This window comes from Saccharomyces kudriavzevii, assembly GCF_947243775.1.
Source record: "Saccharomyces kudriavzevii IFO 1802 strain IFO1802 genome assembly, chromosome: 7".
Taxonomy (NCBI): Eukaryota; Fungi; Ascomycota; class Saccharomycetes; order Saccharomycetales; family Saccharomycetaceae; genus Saccharomyces; species Saccharomyces kudriavzevii.
This window is the reverse complement of record NC_079278.1, coordinates 571,883-591,974: the sequence shown is the minus strand read 5'-3', so window position 1 is coordinate 591,974 and position 20,092 is coordinate 571,883. Positions and strand designations below refer to the sequence as shown.

Here is a 20,092-nt window from a genome sequence, read left to right as displayed (position 1 = left end):
TGAGGATATGTACGTATGCCGACTAATATACTCATTAAAATGCCTGAAGTGTGATCAAATGTTAAGAGGCTCATGGACGATTCTTCGTATCCTCCCTACTCTCCTGATGCCAGTCTTGATCATCTCCTCCATACCTTTCCTGCTCTCGGAGTCATATTTGCCTCCGAATTCTTTCGGGGTTGTCTGCACTTGATATGGTGCGATATCTTTACCTGATACGGCTCGTGCTATTTTCTGCACCTCCTTTATATGAGTATTCGCTGCATTTCCTTGTGCAATCGTTTCAGGAATCCTTTTTCTCCGTACACTCGGCCTATTCAATTCATTTACCACATTAGCGTCTAATATTCTCTTAGGCTTCTTAAAAGGCCTATTGACCTTCAAAGTAAGCTTGCTAATGTTGAATCCGCCCTCAGCGCCATCGTCCTTCTTCTGTTTATTTTTCGATGTTACCACTTTTCTCTTCGGATGAATTTCCCTTGCTGTCGAAGTATGATTTAATGTGGGCACACCTTGTGAGATGACGAGTTGTTGTCTTTGTAAGGATGAATTAGGCACATCTGTCCTGACATGGGATGCTGTAACTTGAATATCTCTATCATATTCTTCTATAATACTTGAAATTATCACTAAAAACTGACTAAAGACCCTATGCTCTTCAATATCAAATCCTTCGGGGTTTAAAATCGCCCCCAGCTCCTTGGAATTTGTCTTGAACTCACTAGCTAACAAAATGTTATCCTTCTCCGTATAAAGCGTGAATTTATTATTTATCTGGAAATATTTCAGTCTGCCATCATGCCAGATTTTGCGCTTCTTGTAGAGTTGATCAGTATATTGGCACTCATACTCAACGATATGAGATAGCATGGCCTGCCACCGGTGTTTGGTAAATACACTAAGGTTGTTGTGTACTTCAATCGAGATCCAGCATCGCGAGGCCTCTTAAACCGCCTTCTGTTTTCACCTCACGCCAACAAAAAAAACTATACATCCTCTCAATATAAGGAATATTATTTTTATTTCTTCGACCGTGGGTTCCTAATGCGGAAGTTTTCCCCTAAAAAGTTACAATAAATTAATACATAAATTACATTATTTTCCGGAATCTATAATACAAGTTTCTAATGGTGCTAAGAGTATGAAAATACATTTGGTAAGTAAGACATCTTAAAATGATGAATGATCACTTTCTTGTCATTCCTACGCCAAATCCTACCCCTATGCCAGTAAATATAAATAACAACTCTATGCATCCTAAAACAAGGCATAAGGTTCTGAACCATCGTACATCAATGTCCCATTCAAACCCTTTGAGGAGGCCAATTTTATGTTCGTAATTCATTATTATTCTCATTAATCTGTAATTCGAAATGCCACTATCACCATTGACTGAAAAGAAGAAGAACAAAGGCGGAACCAAAAGACAAATGCACAATGTTGTTATGATTCTTGATATACTATAAATCTCTGAAAATCCATGTGTTTGTGAATCAAATGAATATACGGAGGATGAATCTATTCTCTGAATAGGCATTGTGTGCATATAAAAAGTCGATATCCCCTCTTCGTCACCTTTTTTAGGATTTTTTTGATATTTGTATTGTTTGGTACCGTGGTTCCCTCGGCCGATTTCCTCAAGAACTAAATGACTATCTGTATTGTTCACGTATTCTCTTTCATATAATCTGTTTTGACTATCCACGGCATCCATTGCAATATCGAAAGCGCTTTGGGGACTGTGAACTGGATTCAAAACAGGCTGGTTGTTTTCCCTTTGCCTTCGATCTTGAATTTGAGATATGAGACCCTCTTTAGTGGGGTCATGCAATATATTGGATGTTAATGTGTTAGCGTGGTCAATTGCTTCAGATGGCTTTAATATGTCGGTTAGCAAAGAATGGTTTCTTGGAGTTCTAAGTTTGGGAGACCTATTCACCAAGCGTCCATTCCAGGCCTTTTTGGGGATTTGGAACTCATGCGGAATAAATACTTTATCGGTAAAACGATCATTTGATCCGTCATTCGAGACTCTATTTTTTGCCGCCTCAATAGCCTCTTCAATCGAAGGTGCGAATCCGTCATCATATTGCATGGAAGAAAATGAAGGGTATACACCCTGTACTTGGTTTGGGTTTCTGACTTTGGAAATCGTTTCTCTTCGTTCTTGCTGCGGTGAAGTGTCCTCAAGAGGTAAGTAATATGACGAGGAAGGCCTTACCTTCACTTTTTCGAATGATTTCATTGAAGAAGATTCCATGTAATCACCTTTAGGTGCCTCAACATGCTTTTCGGCGGAACCCATGTTCAACAGTACCGAAGTAGATATGGTACCACTGCTACTGTGTCCATTTGGATTCGTTTCAGCGGAAGATCCGTTTGAGGAATTTCTGTGCGTCCCAACTGGGCATGGAGGAGGAGGTGGAAATCCTGCTGCCTCTGGATCTCGTCGTACTAAATCTAGAATTGACTTTTCTAGGACTTTATGTGATTCCTCATGGAAATTTTCATCTCTAGCATCTTCGAAGACCTGGGTACCATCCGTACCACTTGAATTGGTGTCCTCTTTTAGTAGTTCGCCGTATTTGCTATCGTCAATATAAACGTTGTATGATTCCGCTTCCATCGATGGAGACGGATGAGACCTCTCAATAAATAATGAGCCAGATCTCCTTCTTCTGTGTGGTTGATCGAAGCTCTGAGAGTTGCTCTCAGGAAGGGTTGCGGACGACACCGCTGCAGATCCAGATGTGGATGTTGAATTATTTGTTGTAGTCGAAGCATTTTTTGATATTTGTGACATTTCATAAAGCGTAAGGTAAAATTATAGTAAAAAAGAATGTAATGAACGTATAAAGTTGGATATTGTTCTTTGAATAAAAAAAAGAATTTATGCTATCAAATGAGTGGACGTTCTGATATGTCAATCAGATCAAAACCTTATGAATAGAAATAAAAAATAACTGAGCGGTTGGGGTTGGAAGATGTTTGCAAGCTGAATGTCTGATAAATAGTAGCAAGCTTGAAGTATTCCTTAATCTTGGTAAGTGTAGTATGGTGATCTTTCGCCACCTTCTGAAAAAAAGAGTGAATGGATTGAAATGATTTGGTTTGACGCAATGACAATAATATGTTAGAATGAAAAAGATATAATGGGGTTCTCTCACGATTCAATGAACGTATCTGACACTTAAAATAAATCTTTCGGATATAGCTTAATCGCCTACTGCATATATAAGAGTGTAAAATAGGTTCTTTACCTCAACCCCTTCGAAATTAGTTTTAGACTATCCTTAGCTGGGTGTTTGCAGATCTGTCGTGAAATTTACGCACAGCGACCTGGTCAATAAAGAAATGTGAACATCTAACTAAACAAATAAGCACAAGTAAACAAAAAATCCTAGCATAATGCTTAAAGAATAAGAAGGAACGCACCAAGGTCGGTTAGGAACACCATGCACTGCGAAATATGCTGGATAAAGGACATTGATATAGCCAAATTATTTGCTGTCGCGTTAGCTGTCCAGCACGCGATGGCTGGCTTTTTTTCTCTACGTTGCCCGTTTAGGCGAAGCTGCGTAGAGCCCACGAAGCCGCATTTCGTGTGCTCCTTAGCTGGTGAAAAAAAATCGCTGCGGTGATGCGTCTTCATTCCTTGCATTTTCAGCTGGCATGCATCGTGCATATGTATTTTTAAAGTCTCTTATTTTACGTATTGACTACAGACTAAGATGATATTCCGGGTACGCGGGGTATGGGAAAGCTCCACAGAGTAAAATGATAGTCTCATCGTGCGATCTACTCCATAGTCTTCATCAGCTCATCGTAAAGCATGTCTTTAAGCACCTCTATGGGCACTTCTTCCTCCTCCTCTGGACGCATTATTTTATTATCCAATTTCCAGAATTCGTCGTCCAAGTTTAGTGGAGGATATTCCGGTTCGTCGCTTGGATCATGATACATTGCCAAGTATGGATGTCTCAGAGCTTCCTCCGCGCTTATTCTCTTGTCAGGGTTGAATTGCAGCATTTTGTTCAGCAAATCTATCATATCCGGATTTAAATCTGTTCTCGACCACACAGTGTCCCACGACAAAGGTGGCCTCATCGGTAGATTTGCTATATATTCTTTAGCTCTCTTGGATTTGATTTGATTGAAGTCTTCGAAGGTCGGAGTACCTAGGACTTCCAGAATTAGCCACAATTGATGATGATAGTCCCTTCCTGGGAATAAAGGTTTTCCAGAAACCATTTCTGCCAAAATGCACCCACATGACCAGATATCCATAGCAGTTGTATACTCTTGAAATGTCAACATGATTTCTGGTGCTCTGTACCATCGCGTCGCTACGTACTCTGTCATAAAGCCAACCAAGGTTTCTCTTGAATCACTACTGCTAGCTAAGCATCTAGCTAGCCCAAAATCACAAACTTTCAGGTCACAATTAGAATTTAGTAATAGGTTGGATGGTTTTATGTCTCTATGGATAACTTGTGCACTATGAATAGACTTTAGGGCCCTTAAAATTTGGTAGGTGAAGTATTGGATGTGATCATCGCTTAAAGTAGAGGAACCATTATTTTGGTTGTTGATTACTTTTTGTAGGTCAGTTTCCATCAGCTCTTCGACCAAGTAAACTGCGTTCAGCTTGTCTATAGATACGGGTCTTACCTTATCCAAAATACTTATTATGTTCTCGTGTTCGTGAAAGTACCGTAAGAGTTTGATTTCACGTATGGTTCTGGTAACAAACAACTTTTTGCTGAAGGGCTGTATTTTCTTGATAGCGACCTTTATACCAGAAGGTTTGTGAATTGCCGAACATACTGTTCCATACGCTCCCTCGCCTATCAGATCTACGAGCTTGTACTGAGAAGGAATGTCAAATGTTATAGTTCTCGCCATCTTTGAATCACTAGAAGAAAAATGTGAAAGCAGATAATTTTTTTAGGAATGACCCTTTTCAACTTTTAAAAGAGGTTATTGTAGCTTCTCGAATTTTTTAGTCGGCTTTGATCTGATCCACTAGAAAAAGAGGAAGAAAAAAAAAATCTGGGTAGTTCGGAAAATTTATTCAATGAAAACCAGAATATATAGCTGTTAAGTTCGGTTAAATAAAAATGTAACGACTTGAGAACAATTAGGAGACCTCTACTTTTCAATAAAAGATACATAAAATATAAAAATGTGCCTTTATCTGCAAATTTCTATCAACTTCACAGCGCGTTTTGAATGTGTAAAATCAGGAATGTGAAGGAAAAAAGTTCAAAACTTTAGATTTTAAAGAGTACATCATCTAAAAGGTTAAAAATTTCAAACTAAATGAGAATGTTAGATAATGGATAGGCAGTCTGTTCTTTTTGCCGTAAGATTTTTAGTATCACGAAACCGGTCGAATATATCATGTGTCATATGTTTCCACTAGCAGAAAACTGGACTCTGTTTGGACGCATATTCTCAGTGCCTGGGCTCCTTTTTTGTTTATTCTTGGACTTGATATGAGGAATATCTTCATTTATAGTTTGTGTTTACTTTTCAGCGCCAAATGAACTTAAGTTTTTCTGTTTTACCTCAAAAGGTACCAAAACGTTAAAACAAAAACTATACACCATATGCATCAATGTAGCAGAAGCACAAATCTTACACTTTTTGGATAATTTTTTTTACAAAACTAAAATGAGAGCTTCAATAATAACTATTTGAAAAAATATATGTATAATTACCGTCATTGGGTATTTTTGTTCTGGTACAACAGCTTGCACAAAAAAGTGCACAATATAATGGTAAAGCAGTAGTAATTGAGTGTAATCTTTCCAAAAAGTGGGCGAATTAGTATTCGGGAATACCCATGATGTAAGAATAGGACAGGATATGAATTTAGTGGATTTATCATTGTCCGCATAAGTGACTACTGTAACCATTCGCAGGTCCAAATTTTGTACTACGCATACCTCTTATATTTTGCACTGAAGTTGTATCGCCCAACAGAAACCTTTTTTGTTGGAACAAGTAGGTTCATCATTATTCACATAACTAGTCATCATTACTATCTGAAGTACTCAGATTGTATTCTAAAGTGTACTTCGTATATGTTACACAGATGTCGTATCTTTGGTAGGATGAAGGAATGCTAAACGAGCTGTTCAGAGAGTTCGGTTAACTGAAATCAAAGATCCATTAATTGAACATCAACTTGGAATTTATATATAAATGATATGAGTCGTTACATTGAACTTATGGTAGATTCCCTAGGTTATTATTATATTGAACATATTTAACATGTCCAATCGGCGTGTGTTTTATATACCTCTCTTATATAGTATAAGAAAGAGTTCTGCTTTTTATTCTTAATTAATACTACTAATTATCAACATGGCGACCCCAGTGAGGGATGAGACAAGAAATGTTACTGACGACAACATTTCTACGCAGGTTCAATCTAAAGTCAAAACGATTGATACTGTTCACAGTGCTCAATTATCAATAAAAGATCTTTCTATTGAAGATGACCAAATGGAAGAAGATTTGAAGGAATTAACAAAGTTTAAACGTATTCTGAATGTTTTAAGACAAGAGGAAGAAAAGCTTTCAAAAACGGATGACGTTAGAACTGTAGTCAAACAAGTGTTAGAAAACAGTGAAACAATTGAGAAGGTCAAAGAAAAAATCCAAAAGTTAATAAACAGGATAAAGGCAAAGGAACTTGAGAAGATTACTAATATCTTACATGCTCAAATCGATGCTACTGGAACCTATTTCTTGTTCGATACGCTCACCTTAAAAAACAGGAAGTTTTATCCGAAGGATTCGATTTTTTATCATAAATTGAGTAACATTGGAAACGTTCCTATCTTCTTAAACAACTTTCAGCAATACATTAAAAAATATGAATTTGATGATGTTTTTGATAAGGATATTCAAAACATTGATCCTCGTGAAAATGAAATCTTATGTAAGATTATCAAAGAAGGACTTACTGACAGCTTAGATGTCATGAACACATTCACATCCGACATTTTTAGAATCATTCATAATCTAAAAATTAAATATCAGAACATTTACGACTTAGAAAAAACATCACAGGCTTGGAAGAAGGTCTTGGTTGACACAACATGTAGAGATTCTGAACTATTAATGAATGAACTTCAAAAATTGGTTTTAATGGAAAAATGGGTATTTTCAGAATGCTGTCAGAACTGTCCAAACCTTGCAAAATACTTGAAGGAAGCGATTCTGGGAACCTTACATGAATCCCTGAGAAATCCAGTTAAACAACGTTTGTACAATCATGAAATTGATCAGAACATGAGATACGAAGAATTATTGGTTAACACTGTTATTGAGGCAGTAAGGGATTTGGGACCTATCAGTTCTGATCATATAGAAAAAGACTGCAGATATTGTAAGTCTGTCTTCCACAGTTCAGTAAACTGCAAATTGAAGCCAAACAGAGAGCTTAGGCCTACCACGTTCAGCTACTCAAAAGGTAATTATTCGCAAGGTTCAACCCAAAAAGAATACACTAAAACTGGCACAAACCCAGTCAAAACCTTTGAAAAAACAAAAGAGGAAGAACAAAAAGGGTTCAAACAAAAACCTAGTCATTATTGATACTGGTTCAGGTGTCAATATTACGAATAATAAAAATTTGTTACACGATTATGAAGACAACAAAGAAAAAGTGAAATTCTTTGGTATTGGAAAAGACAACTCAGTTCCCGTTAAAGGATCAGGATACATCAAAATAAAATGTAATACAAACGATGATTACTTATTAACTCATTATGTTCCTGAAGAAGAAACTACAATTATCAGTGGTTATGAGTTAGCTAAAGAAACCGATCTGGTTTTAAGCAAAAACTATTCTACCTTGGAAAACAAGGACATGAACATTAAAACTCATGTAAAAGATGGAATTATTCACGTAAAAATGGATGACTTAATTGATCATCCTCCACATGATTTTAAAATCAATGCAATACAACCAACTTCCTTTAAAAAAATAAGAATGAAGCCCAAAATTATAAGCTTAAAAGATGCTCATAAACGAATGGGACATACGGGAGTTCAACGAATTGAAAACTCCATTAAACATAGTCATTACGAAGAAAATATTGATTTAATTAAAGAACCAAATGAATTTTGGTGTGAAACTTGTAAGGTTTCAAAAGCCACGAGAAGGAACCATTATGCTGGATCCATGAACGAACACAGTATCGATCATGAACCGGGTTCATCGTGGTGCATGGATATCTTTGGTCCAGTATCAAACTCGAACTCGGATACGAAAAGATACATGCTTATTATGGTTGATAACAATACAAGATATTGCATCACCTCCACACATTTTAACAAAAATGCTGAAACTATCTTAGCACAGATCAAGAAGAATATTCAGTATGTGGAAACACAATTTGACAGAAAAGTCAGAGAAATCAATTCAGACCAAGGAACTGAATTTACAAATGATCAGATAGCAAAATATTTTGTTTCAAAAGGAATTCATCATATTTTTTCCGCTACACAAGATCATGCTGCCAACGGAAGAGCAGAAAGATACATCAGAACCATTGTTACTGATGCAACAACCTTGTTAAAACATAGTAACTTACGTATTAAATTTTGGGAATACGCAGTAACATCTGCTACCAATGTACGCAATTGTTTAGAAAACAAGACCACAGGTCAACTACCCTTAAAGGCGATCTCTAGTCAACCTGTTAAAGTGAGATTCATGTCCTTCTTACCCTTCGGAGAACAAGGAATAATTTGGAATCATAAACACAACAAACTAGAACCATCAGGACTTAGTGCTATAATATTATGCAAAGATCCTAATAGTCATGGATACAAATTTTTTGTACCATCTATTAAAAAAATTGTCACTTCAGATAATTACACAATTCCAGACTATGCAGTGGATCCAATATTAAGGAACACACAGAACATATACCTAGATGATCAAAGTAGATCAGATACCTTCAATGAAGCAGAAAGCTCAGATGCTGTTTCAAGATTATATGATGCATTGGAAAATTACGAAGATGATCATAAACGAGTTACACTACTTACAGACTTGTTTACCACAGAAGAATTGGCTCAGATCGAAGTTAATGCTAAATATCCATCTCCTAGTGATAATCTAGAAGGAAATTTAGACTACGTCTTCGCTAACATAGAAGAATCAGAAGAAGATGAATACGATCATGTGACAAACATGGATAGAGATTCAGATCTTCAATTAAAAGAAAAGATCACTACTGAAAGCGATCGAAACAAAATAAATAAATCAAGTACTACTGATGAAGATATCCTCGATGAAAATGTTTATAGAATTCCCACGGCAATACAAGAAAATCTTGTTGGAAGCCAGAATACTATAAACATCAATAATGATGGTAATATTGCTAGCAGAATGCAAAGGAAGATCAGTGGTAATGAAATAAACTACAAAGAATTATCAGATGATGAGAGCGATTATAGTTCCCATCATCCTACAACTGACTCAGTTACAGTTACAAGAAAAAATAATAAAACAGATAGTGTAATCATAGAATCACAACAGGAACGATCTGTTGAACCGTCTGTTGAATCAGTTCATGACACAGTGCCTCTTGAAAAAGGGAGCATTGAAAGAAACGTTAAATTTCGAAGTCCAGAAAATGAAGTTGATTTGAAAACAAACGATATGAACTTACCTATAAAAACGGTAGAACGCGTCAATAATTATCATACTGATGATTATTCAACAAACAATGAAGACAATAATGATGGTGAAAATCATCACCCGACCCCGCTTGAGAATAGTGTGGACAACAATAATAAGGCAGGGACATTAAACGACTCTAATGAAAATAATTCATCAAAGGAACAGAATGAAAAGCTGGTAAAATCGGAACAAAGTAGTGAAACTCAAGAGTCAAATACTACGTTAGAAACCTCAATTACCACAACTGAAACAGATGACGCATCAAGAGCAATTGCTGATAAAACTGCATTCTTGAGTAAAACATTTGGTTCCTTGAATAGAAAAAGAAAGAGACACGTTGAAAACAATAATCCTGCTGGTCACAAATTTGAAAGAGACAAAAAACGTCTAAAGAAAAATAGAGTTAAATTAGTTCCAGATAATACTGAAACAAGCTCAACACCGAAAATTAGAGCCATCTATTATAATGAAGCTATTACAAAAAATACAGATCTCAAAGAAAAACATGAATACAAACAAGCATATCATAAAGAATTGCATAATCTCATAGATATGGAGGTTTTTGATATGAAAATCAAGTATAACAGGACAGAAATTCCTGATAAATTAATAATTCCCACAAATACAATTTTTACAAAGAAAAGAAATGGTATTTATAAAGCAAGGATTGTGTGTAGAGGTGATATTCAGACACCTGACACTTACAACGTAATAGCTACGGAATCCTTAAATCACAATCATATTAAAATCTTTCTAATGATTGCGAACAACAGAAATATGTTTATGAAAACTTTGGACATCAATCATGCGTTCTTATATGCTAAATTGGAAGAAGAAATATACATTCCGCATCCATATGACAGGAGATGTGTAGTTAAACTCAATAAAGCATTGTATGGTCTTAAGCAGAGTCCTAAAGAATGGAACGACCATCTAAGACAATACTTGAATAGTATTGGATTAAAAGATAACACTTATACTCCAGGATTATATCAATCCGAGGATAAGAATCTAATGATTGCAGTTTATGTTGATGACTGTGTTATTGCAGCAGATGATGAACAAAGATTGGATGAATTCATAAATGAACTAGAAAGTAATTTCGAACTGAAAATTACAGGGACCCTAATAGATGATGTACTTGACACAGACATATTAGGAATGGATTTAGTATACAACAAAAAACTTGGTACTATTGACTTAACATTAAAGTCATTCATAGAAAGAATGATTGAAAAATACAAAAAGGAATTGGAAAAGGTTAGAAAAAGTTCAATTCCACATACATCGACTTACAAAATAGACCCTAAGAAGGATGAACTCCAGATGTCTGATAAAGAATTCAGACAGGGCGTTTTGAAGCTACAACAATTACTAGGTGAACTAAACTACGTTAGATACAAATGCAGATATGACATTGAATTTGCTGTTAAAAAGGTAGCTAGATTGGTAAACTATCCTCATGAACAGGTTTTTTACATGATCTACAAAATAATTCAATATCTCGCACGGCATAAAAACATTGGAATACACTATGATCGGGATCTTGATAAAGACAAGAAAATTATCGGTATTACAGATGCTTCAGTAGGATCAGAATATGATGCACAATCAAGAATTGGAGTTATAATATGGTACGGAAGGAATATTTACAATATTTATTCCAACAAAAGTACAAATAGATGTGTATCCTCAACTGAAGCAGAACTTCATGCAATCTATGAAGGTTATGCAGACTCAGAGACACTGAAGGCAACCTTAACAGAACTAGGAGAAGGAGATAATAGAAACATTGTCATGATCACTGACTCGAAACCCTCTATTCAAAGTTTAAACCGTAGTTATCAACAACCTAAAGAAAAATTCACTTGGATAAAAACGGAAATAATAAAAGAGAAAATCAAGGAGAAGGTTATAAAACTGTTAAAAATCACTGGCAAAGAAAACATTGCAGATTTACTTACAAAACCAGTATCAATCTCTGATTTTGAAAGATTCATAAAAGTATTAAAAAATCAGATAACATCACAGGATATTTTGGCCTCAACAGACTATTGATAACTAATTAATTAAGGTCTCAACACACAGCGGATATCTGTTGAAGTACAATAATATATCTTTAAGGGAGCATGTTGGAACAAGTAGGTTCATCATTATTCACATAACTAGTCATCATTACTATCTGAAGTACTCAGATTGTATTCTAAAGTGTACTTCGTATATGTTACACAGATGTCGTATCTTTGGTAGGATGAAGGAATGCTAAACGAGCTGTTCAGAGAGTTGGGTTAACTGAAATCAAAGATCCATTAATTGAACATCAACTTGGAATTTATATATAAATGATATGAGTCGTTACATTGAACTTATGGTAGATTCCCTAGGTTATTATTATATTGAACATATTTAACATGTCCAATCGGCGTGTGTTTTATATACCTCTCTTATATAGTATAAGAAAGAGTTCTGCTTTTTATTCTTAATTAATACTACTAATTATCAACATTTTTGGCAACAGCAGTATAAGGTATAAGGTGAATCAACTCATGTATTGATTCATACAGAATAAAGAGAATTAAATCATGAATCTAACATGAAAAAAGGCAACTTGGCCGAGTGGTTAAGGCGAAAGATTAGAAATCTTTTGGGCTCTGCCCGCGCAGGTTCGAGTCCTGCAGTTGTCGTTACTTTTTTCTTTCTCCGTCATTGCCAGGAATGATAGGCATTTGCAATGTCATCAAGAATCTGCAAGTGGAATATCACTACTAATGGTCCTGAGATCTTAAAATATGGCTTATCACTACATGAGGTAAATAGATTATTTGAAACGATCAGTCTAGATTCTTTCAGATTTATTCTTCATTTTTTCATTTCCTTAGACAAGATTTCCAGATCCATTGGCATTAGCTATTTGACCTACAAAATATAGATAAGGCGAAAAAAACATGCACAGGTCGAAGCAAGTTAAAGCTCAACTAATTTGAGCACGACCTGTGATACCTGGTATGGAAATTCTCAATCTATGAGTAATAGGTAATTTCGGAACAATGGCACCAAACGTTGTCAAAAAACAATTCCATGAGAATAGCTTCAAATCATAATGAGCATAATGAGTACTGACTAAAAATAGGGCAATTGGTACAATGATCAAAAATTTTCTCGTGGGGGTATATAAGGTTTCGTCATCAATTTGTTCCCACATTGTCAAATTGTCATAAGCGCCACCGTTGAAATCAAATGGGGTACCTTTAATCAAATGGAACATAACGTAGGACCCAATAACATAAGTCATGTTAGTCAAAGTCCATGACCATTCCGCGGTAACACCAGGAAACAAATTGTAAAAAAGTTTCAACAGTGTGATAATAACCACATGAATGATCCAGGCACCACGTTGGTCTACCCATGTAGCATTCATATTTGGTAGAAGTTGCTGGTCGTTTTCATCTTCAAAGGTTTCTGGTTCCACATGTGAAATTATACTGGAGGAACGTCTTCTTCTATGATCCGTCACAGGTTCTGTTGTTTTAATTGACGATGAAGTACTACCTGCAGAAGGAAACGGCTTTAGTTCTGTTTGATCTCGGCTATAAGAGTCGGAAATTGCCGAAGCAGTTCCTTGATTGTCCAATTCGGTCATTAATTGACTGGATAAATATGCAAGAAAATGCTAAAAAGGGAACAACTGTACCTTTTGGGAAGAAAGAATATGCAGGCAGCTATGAAAGGTAGCTGATGAAATTTAAAAAGAGATTAAACGCAGAGAAACCACTTCCGATCAATCCTAAATCTTGTTTCGTTATATTCATCAAACCTTGCTAAAGCCGAAGGAAGACACGATCTCGTGGTAATTTTTTAAAGGTCTTTTAGTAAAAACATAGGCATTTAGCTATACCCGACATTGGTCGGGTAACGTTGACTGGGCCCAAAATGGCCTCTAATCCTTAACTCCATCTAGAGGATCTAAAAGGCGGCGCCGATACAAGCTAACTAATAATTTGGGTCGAAGCACAGCATACTGCAAAGTGCCCGCCTTGGTTATATTCTCATCACATTCCACAAACCCTCGTACTGGAACGTCCTATTGGAAATGAGCCGTCGATAGAGACGTCCTGGGTGCCTGAAGATGGGTGGCGCCGGCGGCTCTACGCGCTATCTGACACGTCCGCAAACTCAACAGCTCCAGGCCAATTCCCAAATGGCCGCTATATATATAGCTCAAATCATTTGAGTTCTCTAAGGGGTCTGCATGTTTTATGGAATGTAGGTTGTGAAAATCAGAAAAAAAAAAAGAGATATACTGACCACGATCGAAAAGTTTATAGTTGTAGCAAAATGGTTTCACAATTATTCGAAGAAAAGGCTAAGGCTGTCAACGAGCTGCCAACAAAACCCTCCACCGATGAGTTATTAGAATTATATGCTCTCTACAAGCAAGCTACTGTGGGTGACAATGACAAGGAAAAGCCGGGTATTTTCAACATGAAGGACCGTTACAAATGGGAAGCCTGGGAAGGCTTGAAGGGCAAATCTCAGGAAGATGCCGAAAAGGAATACATCGAGCTTGTTGATCAGCTGATCGCCAAGTACTCCTCTTAGAAAGGAGAAATTCCGGCCCACGTAAGGAAACCCCAGTTTAGCTTTTCTTGCTGCTATTTCATTTGCTATATCTCTATATGCCGCATCTACATAAATTAGATATTTCCATAAGTGCCCATAGTCCGTTCTACTCTCATCCGGGACGGGGCGTGGTTATGTTTGAAAGTGCGTGTCTTTTTTCGTTTTATTTAAACTATCAGCGGTTAATTATAGTTCCGAATCGTAATTAAGGAATTTTATGTGTAATGCATGCCCGCCTTATTTAGTGCACGCAATGAACAGCAAGACCAAGCGGTTATGTTAAAATTACTCAGAGGTTGAATGTTTCATGTGTATTCCTACCTGCACTCTATATTATTTTCGTGGCTTCAGTTTGCTTCACACTTTCATCTAACGGTGGCAAAAACAGCACAGTTAACATTGCACAGACCAGTGAATCATGTGGACGACATCCAACCACAAAGACAAAGCGACCCTTTAGGCGAAATATATACACTGACCCACCTTTTGTAATTTCATAGCTTTTTCCTGTCTCTTTTCTACAGTAAAATGAGGAACTTGTCCTCACGCTGTAGATGGATGGGAGAGTTCGGGTTTTCGGCAACGTAAAATTTCCTGTTGGAAAAGTAGAAAGAAAGAAAAAAAAAAAACTTGCCTGCTCAGAAAGCGCTACGTGTGATAAACATAACCAGTTGCTCAACACACGTTAGTACTGGATAAAGTCACTATCGCTGTGGTCGTCTCAAATTTTTTTTTTCTCTAGGTTTTTTTTCTTTTGTTTTCTTTTTTTTGCCACCTATTTTATCATACATTTGAATTACATCACAGTTTGTTCGAATCAGGTCAGATCATGAACAGTACTGCCGCCGCGATAAATCCAAACCCAAATGTCATACCGTTCGATGACACATACATTCTTTACGATTCCCACGACTTCCTATCATTCTTAAGTGCATATTTTTCGCTAATGCCCATCCTAGTACTGGCGTTTTATTTGTCGTGGTTCATCATCACCAGAGAGTTAGAAGCCTGCATTGTAGCCTTTGGGCAAGTGATGAATGAGATTTTCAACAACGTAATCAAGAACATAATAAAACAACCACGTCCGGTATCGTTTGGTGCATCATTCCAAAATGATACTATAAGATCTGGGTATGGGATGCCCAGTGCACACTCCCAATTCATGGGGTTTTGTTTTGCTTATAACTCCTTGAAAATATACACCCTATGGAGAAACCTAAACTTTTTCGAAAAATGCATTTTTTCCAGCGGATTAGCTTTACTGTCGTTCTGCGTTTGCTTTTCTAGAGTTTACTTGCACTACCACAATTTGGACCAAGTGATCATGGGATTTAGCGTTGGAGCACTGGCAGGCTCGGTCTATTTTTTTATCCTTGGCGTCATAAGGGAACTGGGCTTAATTAATTGGTTTTTGAAACTGCGGATCGCCAAGTTATTTTACATGACAGATTCTTACAACCTGGCGCCGGTGACGTTAAAAGAGAGTCACAAACTGTATTGGAAAAGAATATCCATGCAACCTTCCAGTGATAATTTCAAAAAAGACTAGGTTTACACTACCACCCCATCCTTTGCCATGTTATCGCAAGTAATCTTGAGTTTTTGTAGACTTAGATAGAATCTAGCAGCGAAGCTGGCTTGTATTTCTCATACAAAATATACATATGTATTCTCTTCAATTGATGATCAGAAACACCTTCTTCTTCTTTCTCCAGGTCAATGTGTATAGTGACAGTAATCAGAAAGGGCCGTGACATTACACGTAGAAAGGTTGCAATGCGAAAATTGAAGATGCAGTAGTTCAATTGTCTGCGGAGATAGCACTGTTTGTTGCCGCGGACTTGATTGTTCCGCGGAATGAGAGAACTGCCGCCCGGATTTTAGGAGCGCGCCGCGGGTGAACTTTTTCTTTTCGAGAAGGACATCCTGCGGCGGAACAAAAACCCTTTTCCGCGGATAGCAGCAAAGTTTTCGAACACAATAGATGGTGCGGAAAAGCTTGAGAGAAAACCACGGATTTAACATGTCACCCACACCTGGCTTACAAATGAAGGGACTGCAAAAGAAAAGATGGAATATGCTTTCGGGAGCAATAAATGGAACGTATAAATATAAACACACTCTCTCCTCTTGATTATATTGGCAATGGCTAGAGTATTTACGGTTACCAACATACCCTTATACATAAAACCTTATAGTAGACGAAAAAACTTAAAACCAGTAGTGAAAAGGAGAAAAAAGCAGGACTAATCTTCTTTAAATTAAAATAACACGTAATGCTACTCACACCGACCAAAGTTTCAAGAACGGGTGACTCGGCAAACTCTGATGACAACAGTGGTAAACACTGTAACTCGTTCATGCGCTCCATCGTTTCTTCCTTTATGGTCAAGCCAATAACTTCCCTCACCAATACAGTCTCAAGCGGTAAAAGTTCTCGACGCAACAGTTCCCCTAGTAAAATTACAAGACACGATTTGATCAAAGCTGCCGCTGAAAATGACTTGAAAAGAAGTAAGTCTCAAGGGCGGGACAAACCTACGAGAAGCTCCAATGGTAGGAACAATGAAAAAATCATTGTGTCTAGTACTGCTTCAAAAATCCAACGGGCTAAAAGCAGTATATAAGAACCCGCAAGTCAATATAGTCAAGTATTCTTTTCCCTCCTCCCTCTCCTCATTATCTCACCTATTCGGAACTGCTGAATAATCAATTGATAACCCCTTTCTTGTATATGTATTTATTCGCATAGAATGGTGCATTTTCAAGGATCATGTATATACTGTCATAAATGTACTAATAATAAATAATCACGTTTTTTAATGTTAAATTCTTCCCTTTCTTCCTTTTGCCCAGTTTTGAGCAACTGGTCACATACGTATATATATATCAATTACGTTTTAGCGCCCAAGAAAAAAAAAAAGAAGGAAAGTGCGAGCGAGAGATTACAATTTTATTTTTTTTTAAAGACTAAACTAAACTAAATTGAATTTGATGAAAAATATATAAAAGAAACACAGGATTTATTTATTGTATTTTTTGTACGATTTATATCAAAATTGAGCTAGTTTACTCTAATTTACCACCCTTTCTTTGGATCAAAGCCTTTCTGTCCTTGTCCAAATGCAATTTGGTGATAACAAGCTTGGATGGGTGCAAGTTAATTGGAACGGAAGCACCGTTGACCTTTTCCTTGGTGACCTTGTCAACCTGGACAGCAAACTTCAATCTGTAAACAGATGAAATCTTACCTTCTTGACCCTTCTTGGAACCACGAACAATCAAGACTTCATCATCCCTTCTGATTGGCAAAGCCTTGATACCGTATTGAGCTCTCAATTCCTTAGATAATGGAGCAGACAACAAAACACGACGTTCGGAGGATGGGGCAGTGAAATAAGCCTTTCTGGCCTTTCTTCTGTCAGAGGAAACGTCTGTTAAAAAAATGAAAATAAAAAAAATTGTTAGTAAAAACAAAACTTCTCTTTACAGTGTGCGAATTTCATTCTACATTTGATGTTGTATGCTATAATACAGTTCGACATTTCCGGCGCACTCCACATTCTTGAATCAACAATAGTTGCTGTTCTGCTACAGTCATATTCAAACATGATTTGTTGCCTTCTCTTCTGCTTTTTCTCGGTGTTGCATGTTTTTCAGTCCTATTCTGGATATCTGCACTTATGTCTACACTAAGCAGATTCAAAAATCTTCAATTGTTGAATCATCGGGTGATGGCTGAAATTGCCATAGTCAGAAATATTGTTTGGCTTCCCAGGTCCTATTGGTGCTCATACTTTATTCTAAATTCAAAAGTGATCAGCTATTCTTCTTTTATGCTTTATATCATCATAACAACGTGGATGGAAATTCACTCATGCGTTCTACGCTTACTTGTATCCTCCAAACATACCTAGAGATTGCTTAGCCATTTTTGATATATCTTTGGTCTTGCCGTTACTATTCTTTCTAGAAAATATACTCAAAAAACGGGATATTCCTTCAGAACATTAATCAAATACCTTGTATTGTTACTAAGTCTCAAACACCATGTGTGTAAACGTGTGGGACTTCCATCACATACCGGCCACCATCTATTGGAAGCTCATGCTAGGCACTTCACAATTGAAAATCCTAGCGCGTGAGTCCCCTCCAGTTATGACGGCAAAAATAATAATCAAAAAACCTGACGTTGTCCTACATCCACCCAAACATACAGTGGAGGCACAGGTGTAAACGGGAAAATACAATTGAAGCTTTTCATTAGTAAAAGAAAATTCTCCAACTTACCTTTCATTAGGTGTGTTCCTCTTATGAATGGCGAAGTCTTAGTTAGTAAAAGACTGTAGAATCGAATCAGTCTTCACCAGCCTTTCCCTCATTCCTGCCCCTTTCTTTTTTTATCAATATAAGAGAGATAAAAAAGAACATGGCATTCAAGGCTGGAATCGAACCCGGACATAAAAAGATCAAAAATTTACTTCATGCTGCCATTGTACTAAGTAGGTAATAAATTTGTTTTAGTCGCTATTTTCTGGGAACTACATCCCAAATCATTGTCTTGACTTGAAGATTTTTTGTTTTTTTTTACTGGGATCTTTCGGACACTCCAATAAATAAAGGATACAGAATACAGAATGCAAAATGCAATAAAAACATGTTCAACTCGTTTAGGCCATTACAAAGACTAATGCTTCTGTCGTTCGGGAAGAAGTTATCATACCATAACTATAGATCTAAGTTTTGATTTTTCAAACGTGGTTAAAGCGGCAGTATATTGTTTTCTCGAATATAAGGTTACAGAATGAACTCAAACTTGTCCGGATTTTTGCTTCGTTTAGGATGTAAGAGGCCTTTGCTACCTCGATCTAATGCCCTCTTAATTTCACAAGTAATATCACGTACATCATTGCTCAGAAAGACGTTCTCAAGTAGGGCAAGAATATTCAGTACTGGCACTGGTGCAACATCAGACAAGAAGGATAACAAAGCTGACAGTAAGCATAAATCGCTGTGGCCTCAAGTAAAATCTGCCTCCACATTTACTTTTTCGGGTATACTTGTCATAGGAGCCGTTGGTATATCTAGTATTGTTATTTATTTAATTCTTTCTGAGCTATTTTCTCCTTCAGGTGACACACAACTTTTCAATAGAGCAGTTTCTATGGTAGAGAAAAACAAAGATGTAAGAAGTTTACTGCAGTGCAATGACGGAATTACGGGGAAGGAAAGACTGAAGGCTTACGGTGAACTTATAACAAATGACAAATGGACAAGAAATAGACCGATCGTGTCAAAAAAGAAAATAGATAAAGAAGGTAGGACACACCATTATATGAGATTTCACATTGAATCAAAAAAAAAACTAGCGTTGGTTCACTTAGAGGCCAAAGAATCCAAGAAGAACTATCGACCTGACTTTATTAATATGTATGTCGATGTCCCTGGAGAGAAGCGTTATTATTTGGTCAGGCCAAAATTGAATTCAGTCTCTGATTCGAAAGGCTTTCTAGGTATAAGATGGGGTCCTAGAAAGGATTAGATGCGGAATTTGATAAAGTTGCTCAAAATGTAAATATTCATATATGAATTTTAGTTTTAGCATGATTCCTTTTCGTATCATAGGTGATGCGTGCGTGCTTACACATAAATAAGATGAAATTTGTACTCAAATTCCTGTCAGAACTTGACATGTAGCGAAAAGGGGAATTTTTGAGAAACCTTAAGAAATTGCTCTAGAACCGAATAATAAGAATAATAATA

General features: G+C 36.7%; 11 protein-coding genes and 1 non-coding gene across 12 annotated transcripts; 6 read left to right on the top strand and 6 right to left on the bottom strand.

Moving 5' to 3' along the window:
* Positions 1-54: 54 nt before the first annotated feature.
* MTE1 (Mte1p) lies at positions 55-870 on the bottom strand (the record flags this gene model as incomplete). Its single annotated transcript, XM_056228057.1, has 1 exon — positions 55-870. One exon carries the CDS (start codon positions 868-870, stop codon positions 55-57), a length of 816 nt encoding a protein of 271 aa, XP_056087816.1.
* Positions 871-1,186: 316 nt separating this feature from the next.
* Positions 1,187-2,803, bottom strand: BUD9 (Bud9p; the record flags this gene model as incomplete). The annotated part of the gene is made up of 1 exon (XM_056228056.1): positions 1,187-2,803. One exon carries the CDS (start codon positions 2,801-2,803, stop codon positions 1,187-1,189), a length of 1,617 nt encoding a protein of 538 aa, XP_056087815.1.
* A 995-nt stretch (positions 2,804-3,798) lies between these two features.
* On the bottom strand, positions 3,799-4,905 carry KSS1 (mitogen-activated serine/threonine-protein kinase KSS1; the record flags this gene model as incomplete). The annotated part of the gene is made up of 1 exon (XM_056228055.1): positions 3,799-4,905. One exon carries the CDS (start codon positions 4,903-4,905, stop codon positions 3,799-3,801), a length of 1,107 nt encoding a protein of 368 aa, XP_056087814.1.
* A 2,980-nt stretch (positions 4,906-7,885) lies between these two features.
* Positions 7,886-11,767, top strand: SKDI07G2940 (uncharacterized protein; the record flags this gene model as incomplete). The annotated part of the gene is made up of 1 exon (XM_056228054.1): positions 7,886-11,767. One exon carries the CDS (start codon positions 7,886-7,888, stop codon positions 11,765-11,767), a length of 3,882 nt encoding a protein of 1,293 aa, XP_056087813.1.
* Positions 11,768-12,311: 544 nt separating this feature from the next.
* Skdi_7.trna19S lies at positions 12,312-12,393 on the top strand. Its single transcript has one exon. It is a non-coding gene; the product is annotated as a tRNA-Ser (tRNA).
* Positions 12,394-12,680: 287 nt separating this feature from the next.
* On the bottom strand, positions 12,681-13,349 carry ORM1 (sphingolipid homeostasis protein ORM1; the record flags this gene model as incomplete). Its single annotated transcript, XM_056228053.1, has 1 exon — positions 12,681-13,349. The coding sequence occupies one exon, from the start codon at positions 13,347-13,349 to the stop codon at positions 12,681-12,683; it is 669 nt and encodes a 222-aa protein (XP_056087812.1).
* Positions 13,350-14,044: 695 nt separating this feature from the next.
* On the top strand, positions 14,045-14,308 carry ACB1 (long-chain fatty acid transporter ACB1; the record flags this gene model as incomplete). The annotated part of the gene is made up of 1 exon (XM_056228052.1): positions 14,045-14,308. One exon carries the CDS (start codon positions 14,045-14,047, stop codon positions 14,306-14,308), a length of 264 nt encoding a protein of 87 aa, XP_056087811.1.
* Positions 14,309-15,158: 850 nt separating this feature from the next.
* CAX4 (dolichyldiphosphatase) lies at positions 15,159-15,878 on the top strand (the record flags this gene model as incomplete). The annotated part of the gene is made up of 1 exon (XM_056228051.1): positions 15,159-15,878. One exon carries the CDS (start codon positions 15,159-15,161, stop codon positions 15,876-15,878), a length of 720 nt encoding a protein of 239 aa, XP_056087810.1.
* Positions 15,879-16,045: 167 nt separating this feature from the next.
* On the bottom strand, positions 16,046-16,354 carry SKDI07G2900 (uncharacterized protein; the record flags this gene model as incomplete). The annotated part of the gene is made up of 1 exon (XM_056228050.1): positions 16,046-16,354. The coding sequence occupies one exon, from the start codon at positions 16,352-16,354 to the stop codon at positions 16,046-16,048; it is 309 nt and encodes a 102-aa protein (XP_056087809.1).
* Positions 16,355-16,605: 251 nt separating this feature from the next.
* On the top strand, positions 16,606-16,956 carry SKDI07G2890 (uncharacterized protein; the record flags this gene model as incomplete). The annotated part of the gene is made up of 1 exon (XM_056228046.1): positions 16,606-16,956. One exon carries the CDS (start codon positions 16,606-16,608, stop codon positions 16,954-16,956), a length of 351 nt encoding a protein of 116 aa, XP_056087808.1.
* Positions 16,957-17,398: 442 nt separating this feature from the next.
* Positions 17,399-18,261, bottom strand: RPL26B (60S ribosomal protein uL24; the record flags this gene model as incomplete). Its single annotated transcript, XM_056228045.1, has 2 exons — positions 17,399-17,763; positions 18,243-18,261. The coding sequence occupies 2 exons, from the start codon at positions 18,259-18,261 to the stop codon at positions 17,399-17,401; spliced, it is 384 nt and encodes a 127-aa protein (XP_056087807.1).
* Positions 18,262-19,133: 872 nt separating this feature from the next.
* Positions 19,134-19,871, top strand: TIM21 (Tim21p; the record flags this gene model as incomplete). The annotated part of the gene is made up of 1 exon (XM_056228044.1): positions 19,134-19,871. The coding sequence occupies one exon, from the start codon at positions 19,134-19,136 to the stop codon at positions 19,869-19,871; it is 738 nt and encodes a 245-aa protein (XP_056087806.1).
* Positions 19,872-20,092: the final 221 nt, after the last annotated feature.